Source organism: Amblyraja radiata, chromosome 33 (genome assembly GCF_010909765.2).
Source record: "Amblyraja radiata isolate CabotCenter1 chromosome 33, sAmbRad1.1.pri, whole genome shotgun sequence".
NCBI lineage: Eukaryota > Metazoa > Chordata > Chondrichthyes > Rajiformes > Rajidae > Amblyraja > Amblyraja radiata.
The window spans coordinates 4809297-4823053 of record NC_045988.1 but is presented as its reverse complement, the minus strand read 5'-3'; the positions used below and the strand labels follow the sequence as shown (position 1 = coordinate 4823053).

The 13757-nt window shown below is 37.0% G+C and overlaps 1 protein-coding gene across 3 annotated transcripts in view; it reads left to right on the top strand.

Moving 5' to 3' along the window:
• Positions 1-13757, top strand: part of LOC116991230 (serine/threonine-protein kinase SIK3-like) — a 191219-nt gene that overhangs the window by 81312 nt on the left and 96150 nt on the right. For all 3 annotated transcript variants that reach the window (XM_033049675.1, XM_033049677.1, XM_033049676.1), the window contains exons 2-3: positions 8500-8616; positions 11878-11941. In XM_033049675.1, the coding sequence (XP_032905566.1) occupies positions 8500-8616; positions 11878-11941 (181 nt within the window). The remainder of the gene's footprint in view (positions 1-8499; positions 8617-11877; positions 11942-13757) is intronic.

Sequence of the window (13757 nt, the reverse complement as noted above, 5' to 3'; positions counted from 1 at the left end):
ACACAGGCAGAATTTGCCGCATCGCTGGGTGATTCTTTCCAGTGTTTTCTATTTTTGTAGCACATTCCAGATACTTCTGAGCCTGTGCTAAAAGTTAAACTTCTGTAAGTTACCTAATTTCCGTGTATTGGCCAGGACGATGAAATGAAAGGGAAAAGATCTGTATGGCACCTTATTACATCTGTGAATGCCCCAAGGTATATGCATTGAAGTGCACTTTTACACTGTAAACAATGAATTAATGACTAGAAAGACACAAAATGAGGGAGTAACCCAGAGGGTCAGGTAGCATCCCTGAAGAACATGGATAGGTGATGTTTTGGGTCAGTAAACAACTTGATATATGTGATGGAGGAATATTGGCAAGGACATCAGGTGTTTCTCAAATTGTCCACAAGTCTATATGCACCCAAACTTGTTGGAAGAACTTCAGTATAATTACCAAATGTGTGTGTAATCATCTCCACCACTTGGTCAATATTTAGCTACTGTGGTCTTGCAATGTAGGGGAATTGAATGAGTGTGTCAAGCAAATCAGTTTTAATTTGCATCAAAGGTCCATTCTTTTGCTTTTCCTTTTCATTTATTCAGCAATACTTAGTTTGAGAGTTAATATCACTGTGGAAAATATTGGAGCAACTAAAACAAAATAATTTTGCCCCTTAAATAGGTGAAACTATACAATCATGATGCCAAAGCAGATATTAAAAATCTTGTCAGCCATAGTGAAACAGTAGATTTTATTGGCATAATGTAATAATGTTATGATAAATGTACTGTGGCAGTGCATTCTTCAGAGCAAAATTAATAACAGGTATCTAATATCAGGACTGTATTAGACGTACTATGGTTTGTTTTATAATTGCTTTATATTGTGTTGGATTGGATTATTATACATTTCTATTGCAGAATAAGAATGTGACTAAAGAATTATCAAAAGATGCTGAGATTAAAAAATTGAAAATGTTAACATTTGTAACTTCTATAGGAGATGATTTCATGGCTTAAAAGATAATTATATTTGGCAGTAATATTTTGATCAGTAACAAAAACTGATAAATTGAAGCTTCCAAGCCTTTGACCTTTATTCTTATTTTAAAAGAAAGATAAAGGTGAACAGAGGTGACAACTATTACTATTTTTATAGGATGCTGTGCTGCAATTTTGAATCGACATCATCCACACCTCAATATAATTATCCTTTTTGTGATGAAACAGATTGGTGTTTAAAAACGTAGGTTTTATAGAAATATAAATGTTCAAATGAAATATTTTGACAGGCATTTACATATCTTGCATACCTTGGTTGCAACTTGTTTTAAAGTTATAGGGAGCAAATTGATTTCCCTTTTTGTTTTTTATCCTGTGCAGTTTTATTGCAGTTCTTTGCGAGTGTGTGGGAAGTTGCTCTGTACAAATTGGCCACTCTTTTTTACATTATCACAGTGTTCACTGTAAACATTGATCATTAGGCATTTGGAACATTAAAGCATGTTCCATTTCGCAGGGAAAAAAGGCATGCAATTGTGCCTGTACGTTTTTTTACTTTCTTTATTAGTTTCAAAGGTCAGTTTATTGTCTAGTGTACCAATTAAGGTACAGTGAAACTCAAATTTAGTTTCATTGACTATCAGTGATCTGGAATGATTGATTTGGTAGAAAAATGTTCTGAATGAACTGAAATTGTTATTTTTATTAAATAGGACAAATAGTTCTCATGATAGTGCAATTACATGATTTCATTTTTGGTGTATTAATCTGCATGTGATATTATTTGGTGCTTTGTCCTGCCATAGTGATTTATTAGATCTTAAATTTCACATCTAACATGCAAGAACAAAACATAAAGTTGAAATTCTTGATTTATAAATATGGTTTATTTTTCATAAAACTTATATCATGTGTACAAAACTAGGAGCAATGTAATTTGATTTCCAAGTAGTAATTTATTCCAATGTTTATAAATTAGTAAGCCTATGGCCTGCATATTTGCTTCCATTCTATCTTTAGTTTGAAATTAATGTGAAGCACAGCGAGTGAATTTGGTATCTAGCTACGCTATTGTGCTAAAAGACAGTAATAAGCAATCTTTTTGTGAAAAGTATAAACCAGTTTCATAGTGGTTAAACTCTGCAAGGTGTTGGCTAAAATCTTTACGGCACTCGTACAAACTTTTATGAAACTGATCAGTTATTTTTAAAAGACTTTGCAATTTTCCACCATGACAACCTGTGCACCATTGTGCATAATACATGGCGAGATGCCAATCTCTCAAAACTTGGCTTATGCTATAATGGCACAGATCAAGACATTACGGTTCAGCTGGCATGTCCATGGCATTCTCTAAGGAGATCTGATGACAGGCTGCATGAGATTGTTTTCTGTGGCTGACAGAGAAACATATTTCACAGTGGTCTGTTCAAACAATATTTATTAAAAGGAGACTGTGATATCAACTTGAATTCCTGGGAGCAGTTTGCAATATGATGTGACAGAAAGGCATTAACTAACGCTGATCCTACTTTGACAGGCTGTTGCACAGGAGAAAAGGACAAATTACAATAAGTTGTGAATAGGACTGCAAAGCCATGCCCCAAGGGGCTTAAAATGTCTTCAGAAATTAGGATTGTGGTACAGTTTTATTTTAGACTGCACGTCTTGCAACAGCATTGAAAAGTATTTATAATCTTGGCGTTTATTTTGAGCACGATATCTGGCTTTCTGTGCACCCCTCTTCCAACTTCCTTCCAAACTCAGTGGTAGCCATAGAGAACCCCAATTTATGTTGTAGCTGGAAACTAACACAAAACATCTATGTGTATGAATGGTTCTTAACAGTCCGTTTGTGCTTGTCATGCAGTGAAGCTGCAAGTAAGTTTGACCCATTCTCTTTTAACAGTGAGCTAAAGTAAACTGGAAACCGCCTCAGCAGTACTTGCATTGATCATCCAGAGAGCTGGGTAATAATTCACTCACCAATTCAGATTCACAAGTGAATTAATGAATTCTAATCACCCCCCCCCCCCCGTTCCAATTTAAATGGAGTTGTTCTTCAAATAAGCAATTTTTTTCACCAAAAATAAAAATGTATCAATGGAATAAAGTTTATTTACTGAGAATTAACATCCTTTGTTTCACCTATTTGATGCTGCCAGTTAATGTTTATCAAAAATGTGTTTTTGTGGAATTCAGTATCTTCATATTTTAATTGAGTTCCCAGTACCTTTGACGATATGATAAATAGTCCTGCTATTTCTGAACCTGTAGTAAAAATGTCATTTCTCTCTTTAAATAAATGAAGAAGAGTGTTTGCAGGATTCTAACTCCAAGATTGTTATATCATGTTAGCCACCTTTTTGGCATACAGCTGAAACTGAAAAGGAAACATAATTTCTGCTGAACTCCAAGGTTGTTGAGTACTATTTTACACAAAAATGGTGAGTATTTGGATTTGAAATCTGTTTCCATGTAATATTCAGTTCAACATACAATATTGTATGCTTCATTAGATATTAGTATACAAATACAAATTTTAGTGTCTGATTTTCTGAAGTTCAGTTAACAGCATGAACTTTTTCTTGCATATCATCAGTTGAGATTTGGTATTTCTGACTAACCTTTTTTATTTCTGACAATTGTCCCTTTCTTGTGACTTGTTGGGTAAGATATTGTTGCCTAGGCGGGACTTTATTTTAATGAGCTTGAAGGGTCTAAAAAAAAAAGAAGAAAATTCTGACTAAGCTGCATTCAAAGTTTTCCATTGCAGTAGGCAGTTCCATGAGCAATGTATTGTAATCATCTTACTAAAATGTTCATTTCATGCTCTGAGCATTTGTACATCGAGAATGACACTGCAATCTAAACAGCAATACCTACAGTAATAAATGTAATTTTTCCAATCTCTAATTACATTAATTGAAACCATGTATAGTATGAACAAAATGAATGATTAGAATTTTCTTTCTGATCTATTCTTGCATTTTGTCATTGAGCCTCTTACAAGAGTTATTAAGTCAGCTGTCTTGTGGCTTACGATTCCTGATCCATGACGCATCAACATATATACTTTCAGTTCGGTTTGAAGCTACGTAAAAATCCAGAGTTAAGCTCCCACTTTTTGAAGGAGGTAAATGTCCTTCAACACATGATAGTATGATAGTATGACTTAATGATGAATTTTTAACTTGTAAGTATGCAGAACCTCTCTACCATCATCAAATTTAAGTGAGTTTAGAGTTTGGTTTAGTTTAGATATTAGAAATACAGCATTGAAACAGGTCTTTGGCTCACTGAGTCCATGCCGACCATTGATCACCCGTTCACACTAGATCAACTTTATCCCACTTTTTCATCCACTCCCTACATGTTAGGGACAATTTTATAGAGGCCAATTAACCTACAAAGTCTTTGGGATGTGGGCAGAAACTGAAGCACCAAGAGGAAACCCAAGCAGTCACAAGGAGAATAACAAAACTCTACATAGACAGTACCTAAGGTCAGGATCAAGCTTGGGTCTCTGGTGCTGTGAGGCAGCAGCTCCACCAGCTGCACAACTGTGCTGCCCTCATTTGAACTTTTAGGAAAATTCATATTTTTCAGAGCTTTAAACAAAAGCATATGAACATGAAAGAAGCTTTAATATTGATGAAAAGCCCATTTGACTTGAAAAAGTTCTTGAAATACTGCTTGCAGTGGTAAAGTGTTAGCCAATTTTAGCGAGTGTTATCTTGAGCAAGGGAACAGATAGTAATACCTTAGTGCAGTGAACTGTATCACTGGCTTGATTCAATGGAATTACGTGCACATAAACAAAGTAGTAGTTGAAGTCAGTTATTCCATCAATTATTGGGGAAGAAGAAAAAAAAGCATTTCTTTTGTAAGGAGTGTGTGAATCAGTCAGTGTTTCTTGCAATCCTTCAATGCTTGTTGAATGATTCTGTGATGTGCTGTCAAATTCTTAAATGTTTGAAGATTGTTAGTTACTCAGACTGTTGATGTACTTCGATCTACTGACAGTGACCAGTATATATTTCCAGAGAAAGAGGCCAAGCGAGTAAATGGCTTTTATTTGCTAATAAAACAAGCCAGGTGTTACATGCTGGCTTTTCTGGAAAATGATTGATTTGTTTTAGAGCACAAAGGCTACTTTCATAAGCACGCAGACTCTTTTAAACTGAGATCAACATATTTATATATATATGGCCCCGAGTAGAATATATTGATGTGGGACTGATAAGTATTTGTTCATTGCAATGTATCCCAATGAAGATCACATCCATCTGTCTATTGTAAGAGATTTTACATATCATGCAAGAAGACCATTTCAATATCAGGCAAAAATAAACAGATTTATTTAAAATTAGATTTGTGCACAGAGACAAATAATTTAATAACTAGTCACTGGTATCTTTAACACATTGAATAGATATTTTGTTCACCAACATTCCGTGAATTGAAATTCAGTCCATTCAGTGACTCCACCTGGACAGGATTGAAAATGTTATTCATGCCCATTTTCAGTTTCAGTTTTTAAAAATCATATTTTAGTGTAGAAAAGGTGCACAATTCATTCAACATTAAAGATACAATGTTATTATTGTTAATTGGGCACTACAAATTAATTTGCATGATATACTATGGTAACAAGGTTGTGCAGGAGGATTTTTTAATCACATAAATGTAAAGAATTGGCTGGCCTTTATTGTAATCAAGTACAGCAATCATATATAATTCAGAAAATGCATGAGTGGCATAAGCTTAGTCTATATGATCTACTTGGCGATCGTTTCGCCGAACATCTCCGCTCGGTCCGCATTAACCAACCTGATCTCAGGTTGGCTCAGCACTTCAACTCCCCCTCCCATTCCGAATCCGACCTTTCTGTCCTGGGCCTCCTCCATGGCCAGAGTGAGCTCCACCGGAAATCGGAGGGCCGAAACCGAAGGGTTTCAGCCCGAAGCTTTGCCTATTTCCTTCGCTCCGCAGATGCTGCTGCACCCGCTGAGTTTCTCCAGCACTTTTGTCTACCTTCGATTTTCCAGCATCTGCAGTTCCTTCTCAAACTCTTAATAAGCAGTTTTGAATGGACTTGCGTTGACTGAACTGTTGCCAGAAATGCCATTTTGGACTGAGGAATGTACTCTTTATTTCTCCAATGATTGCGTGGACATTGGGGTTCCACTTGAAGGGACAAGTGGAACCCCAGCAGGCCTTCTTTAAAATCTGTTTTTAAGATTGAGGCCAACTTTGTTTCTCAGTCATGTATATGAATGTTAGCGTTTTAGCGATGGTGTTAAATATGCAATGCATGCATGTAGATGTTGTTGTATGGCAAAAGGTCTTGTGCATTGATATTTTGGAATGTTGAATTGGCTTTTAATATGTATTTTATGTACTTGGCAGTGCTAGAGTGATCAGTTTTATGCTTAATTCAGTTGCGTAGTGTATGAAAAAGCATTGGCCTTTGAATTTCTAGGCCAGGGAGTTTAACTAAAGGTCTATTTTTTGTAAGAGAGTGAGTATTAATCTTGTTGTTTCTGTATAAAATCGGAGTTACGATTAGTTTATTTCTACCTTGTGTCACATGATTTAAGATAAAGTCAGTTGGAAAGTTATACAAGTAAATTGAGCACATACCATTTTGAGCGGGATAATGTCCCTAATGGAATTTTCTATTTGTTCTGTACTCTCAACAGTGGGTGCAGGTAGTTCTGCCATAGCGCATAATTTGGATTTAACAGGATTGATGAATTAGAGATCTCCATTTATATAGAATAGAATAGAATGCGATATATTGTCATTCAAACTTAGGTTTGAACAAAATATCATTTTTACAGTTTTTTTACATTACAAAACAATCCAAGACCCACACTTAACACAGTTTACATAAACATCCATCACAGTGAGTCTCCAACATCTCCTCACTGTGATGGAAGGCAAAGTCTTTATCTCTTCCCTTTGTTCCTTCTCCCGTGGTCCAACAGTCCAACTGCAGTGTCGAGGCGAACTGGGGCTCCGATGTTAAAGCCCCCGGCGGGCGATAGTAAGTCCTGAGGCCGTTTAAGCCACGCCGCGCCGGGCGATGTTAGGCCCCGGCTCCATGTCCTTAAACCCATTCCAGCGGGAGAAGTCGCCGTTGCGGAGCTCGGAAAAGCGGTCTCCCACCAGGGACTTGGAGCTCCAGATGTTCACCTCCACCGGGTCTGCGGCCGGTGCCTCCGAACTCCAAAAGTCGGGTCGCAGCCGCACGCCACCACAGCTCTTCCCGCTCCGAAGTTGGCCAGCTCCGCGATGTCAGTTCCGCAGGCTCTGCAACTGGAGCCCCCAGGTTAGTCCCGGCCGGAGGTCGCCGCCGGCTCCACGATGTTAGGCCCAACGACATCCGAGACCCGACAGGGAATAGTCGGGTCCCCGCACAGGGAAGAGATTTAAACCGTTTCCCCCACAGCCCCCTCACCACCCCCCACATATACACAGCTAAAAAAATAAATAAAAACTAACTCAAGACATACATTTAACAAGACAAAAATAAAAAAAGACAGACGACTGTAGTCGAGCCGCTGCCGTTAGGCGCCGCCACTAACCTATCTGATGCAGGTTAGTGGCCACTAACCGATCTGTATTGGTATTTCACTGCTATCGGGAACTAGAATTACGTAGGAAATTGACAAGCAGAGAAAAAAGCTGAATTGGAAAAAAACAGTTGAGAATGTTTCCATGTAGCCTTCACACAATAATCAGATGCCATTGTCTCTTCAGAATAGTCTCTTCAGAATAGTCTGTTAGTTTCACCAGGGGTGGTTGTTGAAATTGATAAGAATTGCTTATTTTGACATTGCAATTATCCTTTATTAAACAATGCAATATAGAGCCACTGACAATTCTACCTTGCATTAACAAAGTAAAATTGTATTCTCTAACTTGCTCTGATGGTAGTATAGGAAATCTATTAACTGTGTGATATCAATAATAATAGGTCATAATATTTTGTGACATGAAAGGTTTGTACTAATTATCCTCTTTGGAAAAGGAATGGGTACAAATTATGATGTCCACCTTTCAGGATATTGGTGCTGGAAGAGATGCTGCACCCAATAGTCTTTAGCTCACCAATGGTGATAACTTGGAAGAATGCTTTTAACAATGGTGAACACCTAATCAACTTTAATAGTCTTTTTGAATCCTTTTGTAATTTGCATGATTTTTCTCCTGTGATGGGTGGAATTGACATATCTCTTGGTGTCAGCTTTTATACCTGCACCTTATCGAGTAACCATGGGATTTTGTTGTGGAAGTGTTAGTGACATGTGCAGGGATTAATTGCCAGAGTAATAAGCTGCAGTCAGATGCTCCTGCTGTCTGAGAATAAAAGGATTTATGGGGAAAGGGCCATACTCACCTGCAGCTTTTGCAAGATTTGAAGGAAATACAATTTAAAATACCATGATAATAGCACAAAGTCTTTTGCGTTTTCTAATCTTCAGAAATTCTATTTTTCAGGTTGCGATAAAGATAGTAGATAAGACACAGCTGGAGGAGGAAAACTTGAAGAAGATCTTCAGAGAAGTTCAAATCATGAAAATGTTAAGGCACCCTCACATTATTAGGTTATATCAGGTGAGATACGTACTCCTATAAGGATTAATTTCCAGCTATTATTTTCTAATAAGCTATTATATTTGGGTATATTAGTTGTACTGATTTTACTGGAACTTAATAATGTAACTAATATTGTGACTAAACCGCTTATCCTTAAAAGTCATTTTACAAAGTTGGAAGACTACAAAATCTGAACCATGAGCAAGAAATGATAGAAATAATAACCCAGTCAGACAATATCCATGAGAAAGGAAAACTCTTGATTTTTATCTTTGAATATAATATAACTGGGAAGGATGCGCCTGGTCAGGCTCGAGGGATTTATCCTCTTTCCACGCACTTCAAGACCACTCTTCTACACCTCATTCATAATGTTTCAGGATATCACTGTTCTCCTTCATGAACTCAATATCTTTCATGTCCTTTTCCACAGTAAATATAGAGAAGAACCCATTTAAGACCTTACCCCACACCACACATAGATTACCACATTAATCCTTAAGAACTACTTCTCTCCCCAGTTTACCCTTTTGATTTTAATATGCTTGTTGAACCGTTTGAGATTTTCTTTTGTCTTATCAGCCAATAATATCTCATGTCCCCATTTTGCCATTCTAATTTCTTATTAAGTGCAGAAGAGGTTTAGCAGAATGCTGCCTGGATTAGAGAATATTAGCAGAAGGAGATGATGCACAAACTAGAATTGTTTTCTTTGGAGTGTCTGAAGCTGAAGGTAGACATGATAGAAGTATATAAAATGATGAGAGGCATAAATTGGGTAGACAGTCAAAATCTTTTCACCAGGGTAGAAATGTTGATGACCAGAGGGCATGGCTTTAAGGTGAAAGGGGCAAAATTTAAGGATATGGTGGTAGGTTTTATACACAGAGAATAGCGGGCGCCTTGAATACGCTGCCAGTGATGCTAGTGGAGATACGCTAGTGGCATTAAAAAAGCTTTTAGATAGGCACATAGGTATGCAGGGAATGGAGGGTTGCAGAGGCAGAGGAGATTAGACTTGACTTTAGACAGCGTGGAAATCGGCCAGTTGGCCCACTGTGTCCAAGCCGACCAGCGATCATCCCGTACCCTAAACACTATCCTATACACTAAGGACAGTTTACACTTTTTAACAAATGCCAAATAACCCTCAAACCTGCACATCTTTGGAGTTTAACGGTGTAATGTTCGGCACAGACATTGTGATGGAGGGCCTGTTTTATGTTCTATGCTCCACATCCCTTTTCCTGTGCAAGCGAATTGCTTGATCTCTGCTACCTAAACCTGCCATGTTCCTCTGTCATTTTCCTGACCAGAACTTCAATGTCCCTTGTTAACCAGGGTCCCATAATCTTCCCCTTCACTCTACAGGAACATGCTGACCCTGAACTCTTCCTATCTTGCTTTTAAAAGTCTCACACTTACCCAAGGTCTCTTTACCAGATAACAGCCTCTCCCATTCAATCGTTGCATGTTCCTGTCTGATGGCTTCAAAATTAGCCTTGCCCCAATTTAGAAATGTTTTTTGGGGTTTTTTTGCATTACTATTTTAAAACTAATTGAATTATGGCCACTAGTGGGAGGTGAAAGCTGAAGCACTGGAAATTAGAGCTGTGATAATGATTAAAAGCCCAGTCACCTAGGGGAGATGGTAACCCAGGGTTAAGGAAAAAGGAAGACTTCTCAGAAGCACTGGTGTGGAAAGTCTTATCAGAACAGATGTGGATTCTGAGAAATTGGGAGAATAGATTGTTGTCCTCGAAGGAAGGATGCGTAGTCTAAATAGCTCTGGGAATCTGACCCAAACTAACCGAAAAAAACATGGAGGTCACACAAGAACTGTATAAAACACCAGTTATCCGACAGCTGAAGGACTGTACACACTTCCAGTCAACAAACTGAGGGAAGCATAATAGCGTCAGGGAGGGTGCAGAGCTAATTTATGAAGTTGTTGCCAGGACGATTAGGGTTAAGATTAAGATTAAGAGGATAAACTGACCGTGTTGGATTTCATTCCACTATAACAAAGGGAAATGAGAGAGATTTATTCGATGTACCTAAAATTATGAGAGACTCCGTTTCCCGTATCAGAAAGGTCAGTTACTGAAGAACATAGCTGTGTTAATTAGTGGAAGAATTAAAGGGGATCTGAAAATTTCACTTGACTCAAACTGAGTGTGGTTGTGGAACTCGCTGGCTGAAACGATGGATGTTAAGGTTAACCTCCATCTAACGCTATACCTCATAAACGCCAGCAACATTTACAAAAAATGCCCAGAGGAACCGCACAGCAATGGAACAAGAGCTGGGATGTAGAATTAACTAGTGTTAATAATGGTCCAAATGGCCTTATTCTGAGATACAATTTCCTAGGGTTTCAGCTATGTAGCCATTCATCAAAAATTGATAAAGGACCTGAAATGTTAACTTTATTTCTCTCTGCAGATGCTGCCTGGTTTGTCATTTCCATATATTCTGTTTACTTCTTGTAAAAGAACCACACTGTATAATTTCCTCAAAATGCTTATATTTTATTTATTTTTTGGAGCAAAACGTTATTTTTATTATAATTCTTGTGTGGGTTGAATAAAATTAATCTAGTGAAATCTACATTTTGTTAAATGTATCCAATTTTTCCATTGTCTTGTGCTGTGTTTTCATTGCATTGTCCAATTCTGGTCAGATTAAATATTAAAAAATTGTTTAAAGTGCAAACCTTACATTTAGATTAAAAGCAAATTATTTCAAAAAGATTATGTTATTATGTCAAGAGCATACTTTTTTCCAAAAACACTGTATAATAGAATAATACCATCTGACATGTCATCATCCCTACTCAATGCACCAAACAATTCAGTTCATTCACTTACAGTATTTTAATGTCACTAATGTTTTATCCTTAAACAATGCACCAGTGAAACACTTGAGAGGCTGTTACCGCATGCATGCAAACCTCGGGTATTAAGTGACAGAGCCTGTATAACTGGAATTTCCTCTCCGGGCACTGTTATGCACTGGGGTTCCAACTCGTATTGCAGCTAGCTCAGTCTAAATCTCACTTTCCCTGTTAACGTGTTGGAATGTTAAGTTATTTGGTTTGAGTATTTTTTAATTGTGAGCAACAAAGGAAAACGATCATTTTATTCTATAAATATGAATTGAAGGGGATTACTTTTAAATTTAATTGCTATCTATTTAACCACCTGCTTGTTTTTTACAAAATGTATTATTTAATTTTGCTGTATTAAGTTTGGCTTCTGTTATGTCCTTATGCCACAGGTTATGGAGACGGATAGAATGATTTATTTGGTGACAGAGTATGCAAGTGGTGGGGAGATATTTGGTAAGCGTATTTATCTTTGATTTGTAATGGATGCTATAATCTGGTTGTGCTTAATAGCTGTTTTTATGCTCCCAAGGATTTGTATCAAATCAGACATGTTGAATTAAATAACTGCTGATTATATTCAACTTTGTTATGTATAAAATGAGATCAACAAATGTTTCTAATTAATTATTTATTATGACACAGAAGCCCATCGAGTCTATGCTGGCACCCTGCAGAGTAATCCCATTAGTTTATTTTATCTCCCTAAGTATTTCCTTGTAGTCCTTCAACTAATTCTCTTTCACAAGCCCAACAATTGCTATTTGATTCTTTTACCACTCACCCATACTAACAAATAATTTGCAGTTGGTTAATCTACGAGTACTAACACAATTACACTGTTAATTTTAATGATAGTGCTCTGATGTGACGAGTTAACTTTCCTCTATGTTATTGTATATTTAGTTTGCGTTTCTTTACTTATGACCCAACCGGATTAGTCCCTTGTCAGAGTCTTTTGAAGCTAGTACATCTTTGCCTAATCAAATTATCATTTACATATTTTTAGGTGTGTGCCGCATGATATGACGAAGAAGAGCCTTTTTAAACATTTTTTATCCAGTATGTCTTATTTTGTGGTAACAATATTTCTTAAACTACGCTGATGACCTGACATGCACAAAAGTAGTCAAATTTGTGATAGCAGGTGTAATTGCTGCATTACAAGTTGTTTTCTTTCCGAAGTTAATGTGGAAAGTAAACTTGCATATCAGAGATTGGAATATTAGACTTTAGAGATACAGCGCGGAAACAGGCCTTTCGGCGCACCGAGTCCACGCCGACCAGCAATCACTAGCACTATCCTATGCACCAGAGATAATTGACAAATTTTCCCGAAGCGAATGAACCTACTGGAGTACCCAGAGAAAACTCATGCGATCACAGAGAGAACGTGCAAACTCCGTACATACAGCACCCATAGTTAGGATCAAACCCAGGTCTCTGGCGCTGCAAGGCAGCAATTCTACCGCTATGCCACTGTCGCCTAATTAGTTTGTTATCCTTACCAAGGGAAGATGCCAATATAATTATTGTTGACTAGAGATACAAAACATGGATAAATGAAAGACATTAAAGGAAAACTTGTACTTGGGTTCTTAGTTTTTGACTGTCCTATGTCGCAGATATAGATGCAGTGGTGATTTTAATTACTTTTTTGCATGTATGAAGCTCTTGTATTCGAACACAATAAGTGTCTATGCTTGAGACTGTTTAAGAAAATTAGTGGAATTGAATACAGATGATTCCCACCAGGAACTGTGAAAACAATCTAGACAACACTGTAACTCTAGGATAGTGTTAGATAGATTGAAAAAACATTGTGTCATGAAGGAGGAATATATCAATCCATCCTAAAACCAGATATCAGGGGAAAAAAATATTGTGGAGAGTTCGCTTGTCTTTGAACTACTGTGACAATCGGATAACATTTCTTTGATAAAATGTCTTCCAATTTTTAAGGTACTTTATCAAAAGTAATTTTTTTTCATGACTTAAGTAGAAAGAAATTATTTTAGAAAAGTGAGTTTTGCAAATCGTATTGACAGTAATATAATTTCAAAAACATTTAATACGCAATAAATTAATTCTTATCAGTCGGTTTTAATGATGGACTGGGCTGTTACTTAACTTTCACAATCATTTGATTTTACTGTGTGACTATTCTGGTTCAAAGATGTTTGCATTTAATCTCATCTTTGATCAGAAGCAGTTAATGCAATAACATTGAATAACAAATTATGTTTTGTGTGATTCTGAGAGGTACCAAATA